Source organism: Cervus elaphus, chromosome 16 (assembly GCF_910594005.1).
Source record: "Cervus elaphus chromosome 16, mCerEla1.1, whole genome shotgun sequence".
NCBI classification, from domain to species: Eukaryota; Metazoa; Chordata; class Mammalia; order Artiodactyla; family Cervidae; genus Cervus; species Cervus elaphus.
Window position 1 is genome coordinate 44,092,549 of NC_057830.1, and position 4,432 is coordinate 44,096,980.

Sequence of the window (4,432 nt, forward strand, 5' to 3'; positions counted from 1 at the left end):
ACCTAGAATCAGTATATCTAGGCAGATGCTCTTCAGAATCATATTAATCATACCTGAGGAGCAAAATGTGGAAAGAGCTCCAGATACTCTGGAAAGACACATGTGCACTGGTTACTGGAAGTCAACCTGGAAAGAATAAGGAGCATGGTGTGTGTGTGTGTGTGTGTGTGTGTGTGTGTGTGTGTGTGTGTGTGTGTGTGCTCAGTCATGTCCAACTCTTTGTAGCCCCATGGACTGTAGCCCACCAGACTCCTCTGTCCATGGAACTTTCCAGGCAAGAATACTGGAGCTGGTTGCCATTTCCTACTCCAGGTGGTTGCCATTTCCTACTCCATTTCCGCCCCAGGGATTGAACCTAAGTCTCTTACAACTCCTGCATTGGCAGGTGGATTCTTTACCACTAGCACCACCTGGGAAGCCTATTGCATCAGTGAAAATGTTAGGGGGCTGGTGGTCTGCAGCACGTTAATTTATCCTCTCCAAGGTGAAGCTCAAGTTATTGTATGTGCATCTACACCATTTAGAAAAAGGTCTAGCAATTGGTAGTCTTCTTTGGATTTTTGAGGAGGGCAAATGCAACTCTTAAGAGTGACACATTTACCCAGTGGCTTGGAAGGCTGTCAGTTTTAAGTAGTGACAGGTGGCGCTAGTGGTAAAGAATCTATTGCCAGGCCCCAGTCACTGAGCCGCCGCCGAGGACTCAGCAGCCTCCCCCTTGAGCCCCCTCGCTTCCCGACGCTCCGTCCCCCCTGCCCGCCTTCTCCCGCCGCCGCCTTCCGCAGGCCGTTTCCACCGAGGAAAAGGAATCGTGTCGTATGTCCGCTATCCAGAACCTCCACTCTTTCGACCCCTTTGCTGATGCAAGTAAGGGTGATGATCTGCTTCCTGCTGGCACTGAGGATTATATCCATATAAGAATTCAACAGAGAAACGGCAGGAAGACCCTTACTACTGTCCAAGGGATCGCTGATGATTACGATAAAAAGAAACTAGTGAAGGCGTTTAAGAAGAAATTTGCCTGCAATGGTACTGTACTTGAGCATCCAGAATATGGAGAAGTAATTCAGCTACAGGGTGACCAGCGCAAGAACATATGCCAGTTCCTGGTAGAGATTGGACTGGCTAAGGACGACCAGCTGAAGGTTCATGGGTTTTAAGTGCTTTTGGCTCACTGAAGCTTAAGTGAGGATTTCCTTGCAATGAGTAGAATTTCCCTTCTGTCCCTTGTCACAAGTTTAAAAACCTCACAGCTTGTATAATGTAACCATTTGGGGTCTGCTTTTAACTTGGACTAGTGTAACTCCTTCATGCAATAAACTGAAAAGAGCCATGCTGTCTAGTCTTGAAGTCCCTCATTTAAACAGAGGTCAAGCAGTAGGCGCCTGGCAGTGTCCAGCCTGAAACAAAGCAATAACAGTGATGTTTCAGCTAAGTCCAGAGCCCCAAGATCACAGATGGCTATGTCTGGCCAGAAGCTCCTCGGCAGTCTCTCTGCAAAGTTCCCTGCCCTGAGAAAATGTCACCACCTGAACAGTCCTCGATGAAGCGGAGAGTGGAGGATGGGTGAGGCAGCTGTACTGCTAGAGGGTGCCTTCGGTGGCCAGGGAAGGATCCCTTGATGTCTCCAACGTGACTGGGTGGGCAGAGCTTAGAGCAGCCACCCTCCAGTGAAGTGACAGGACATCTGGCTTGCCACCAAGGTCTTCACGACCAGACATGTTCTAGCTAATCGGTGTCCAAACTAGAATGTGAGGCCAACCTTCTATCAGTTAAACTTCTGACAAGGGAACAAATTTCAAACCAATGTTATCAGTCACGTAGCTGTAGAGCTTGCAACTTACTAGCAACAGCTGCCCAATGCCTTGTGAAATAAACTGGTTTTTTGGTTTTTTTTCCCCCTCTTCAGTTTTAATGTTATGTAATGTATTTAAACCCTTATTTAAATAAAACTTGTTTTCAGAAACATTAAAAAAAAAAAAAAAGAATCTATTGCCAATACAGGAGATGCAAGAGATGCTGGTTCGATCCCTGGGTCGGGAAGATCCCCTCGAGGAGGGCATGCAACCCACTCCAGTATTCTTGCCTGGAAACTTCCATGGACAGAGGAGGCTGGTGGGTTACAGTCCACGGGGCCGCAGAGAGTCAGACAAGCATGAATACACAAAACAAAAGAGGGCTCTACAAAACTTGGAAAAGTGGCCCAATGCTTGGCCCATGTGATTCATCAGCTCTGATGGCTTTTAGAGATATCCACGGTGCTTCCCTGATAGCTCAGTTGGTAAAGTCTCCACCTGCAATGCAGGAGACCCCAGTTCGATTTCTGTGTTGGGAAGATCCACTGGAGAAGAGATAGTCTACCCATTCCAGTATTCTTGGGCTTCCCTTGTGGCTCAGCTGGTAAAGAATCCATCTGTAATGTGGGAGACCTGGGTTTAATCCCTCAGTTGGGAAGATCCCCTGGAGAAGGGAAAGGCTACCCACTTCAGTATTCTGGACTGGAGAATTCCATGGACTGTATTGTCCCTGGGTCACAAAGAGTCAGACATGACTGAGCAACTTTCACTTTACATGGTAGATAAGGATGCTCTATGGTGTTTCTAAAAGCCAACATTTCTGAGTTGAGGTGCAGATCTGTAGGACTCTGGAGCAAGAATGAGGCATCTACAGCAAAGCTTTATAATAACAATCACTCAGCATTAAAAAAAAAAAAAAAACAGTGCCAGGAGTGCTGCTAAGTCACTTGACTGTGGAGTATCAATGACTATGTTATTCTAGGTGTCAAAGGTGAGCTGGACAGTCTATAAGGTTGAATGGACACAGCAGTAATCATTACACAAGGCAGGGTGGCCTAAACCTCCTTATGCCAACTTCTGCTACTGCATCAAACATCTCAGGCAGCTCATATCTCTGGCTTCTCCTGCCGAATGGACAAAATAACACCCAGGCTTGGTTCATGAAAGGGTCAGCTTGTTATTTTGCTACTGGCATGAAAGGGACTGCTGCCATAAAATAGTCCCACTCAGGAACATTCATGAAAAGTAGCAAAGAGTGGAAAACCCTTCAGTGGGCAGAAGTCTGATCAGTAAATTTGTGTATGGAGGGTGAAGCAGCCTGACTTTAGGTTCCCAGGTGGCGCTAGTGGTAAAGAACCTGCCTGTCAATGCAAGCGATGTAAGAGACTTGGGTTCGATCCCTGGGTGGGAAAGATCCTCTGAAGGAGAAAATGGCAACCCACTTCAGTATTCTTGCCCAGAGAATCCCATGGATGGAGGAACCTGGTGGGTTACAGTACATGGGGTCACAAAAGAGTCAGACACAACGGAAGTAACTTAGCACATAGTACATACATTCTTAGGCAGCTGAGGATGGATTGAATGGTTGCTTGAGGACATGGAAGGAGTCATTGTGAAAGGTCAGGGACAGAAGCCTGGGAGAGAAGCCTGTGTGTGGCCCCATGAGAGTGGGCATGGAGTTTGTAGGAAAGAGTGCACCCACATCAGGGGAAGTACTCAACAAGCAGGTGGATGGGAAGACTCAACCAGCAGCAGACCAGGAGTGCCCACCACCACACTGCTTACATAATGGACTTATGAATGGAGCAGTCGTGCAGCGGAGGTGGAAGCTATGCATGGATCCAACAGCATGGACTCCTCACCAAGCCTGAGAGTCACTATGCTTCCAGATGGCTGACTTGTCAGCAACAAAGATTGATGCTAAGTCCCACATGTGGTACCATCCCTCAAACCCAACAGCCACTTGGTGATGAACTGATGACACTGGAATCCTTTCGGCTGGAAGAAGCAGTGATTCCAGACAGAGCTGCTTCATACATATTTGGCGTATTGCATTGCTGTTTTATCCCCAGTCCATCTGCCAGCTCCATCACTTGAGGCCTTGTAGAACATCTGATGCTTTGTAACAAATCCCCGTATCATTCCCTCAGACCAAAGGATACACTTCATAATAAAACAGAGATGACACTGTGCATAGGACACCTGAGGAGATGGGGTCTGAGCCTACATGGCCAGAAATGGCATTCAGAATCCCTCCACAGGGTGGTCCAGTAAGGATGACTTACTGCCTCCATGAAACGCCAGACTGCTGAGCTGGTGCGGCCATGCTGCTAGCACCACTGGCATTGAATGGGGGCTATAGCCACTACTTAAGAATCAAGATGCTCCCATCATCTCTATCATCACCAAAAGATGACCTAATCGGCAGCAGGTGCATTTGTCTGACAATTTATGCTTTGGGCGGAGGAGCCCTAACTCTGAAGGAGGTTGAAAAAACAATTGTGTGGTGTTTTCTAATTCTATGGCAGAAATGGGGCTCTAATTCCTACCATGATTCAATAGCATGCAGAATTCTTTGAACATTGGAAGGAATATTAGATGCTAGACAACTGAAATAAATGACAAATATCCCACACATA

At 47.1% G+C, this 4,432-nt stretch overlaps 1 protein-coding gene across 1 annotated transcript; it reads left to right on the plus strand.

Annotated features, from left to right (window-relative positions):
• The first annotated feature begins 671 nt into the window (after positions 1-671).
• Positions 672-1,330, plus strand: LOC122672975 (eukaryotic translation initiation factor 1-like). Its single transcript, XM_043870483.1, has one exon. It carries the CDS (start codon positions 816-818, stop codon positions 1,155-1,157), a length of 342 nt encoding a protein of 113 aa, XP_043726418.1. The 5' UTR covers positions 672-815; the 3' UTR covers positions 1,158-1,330.
• Positions 1,331-4,432: the final 3,102 nt, after the last annotated feature.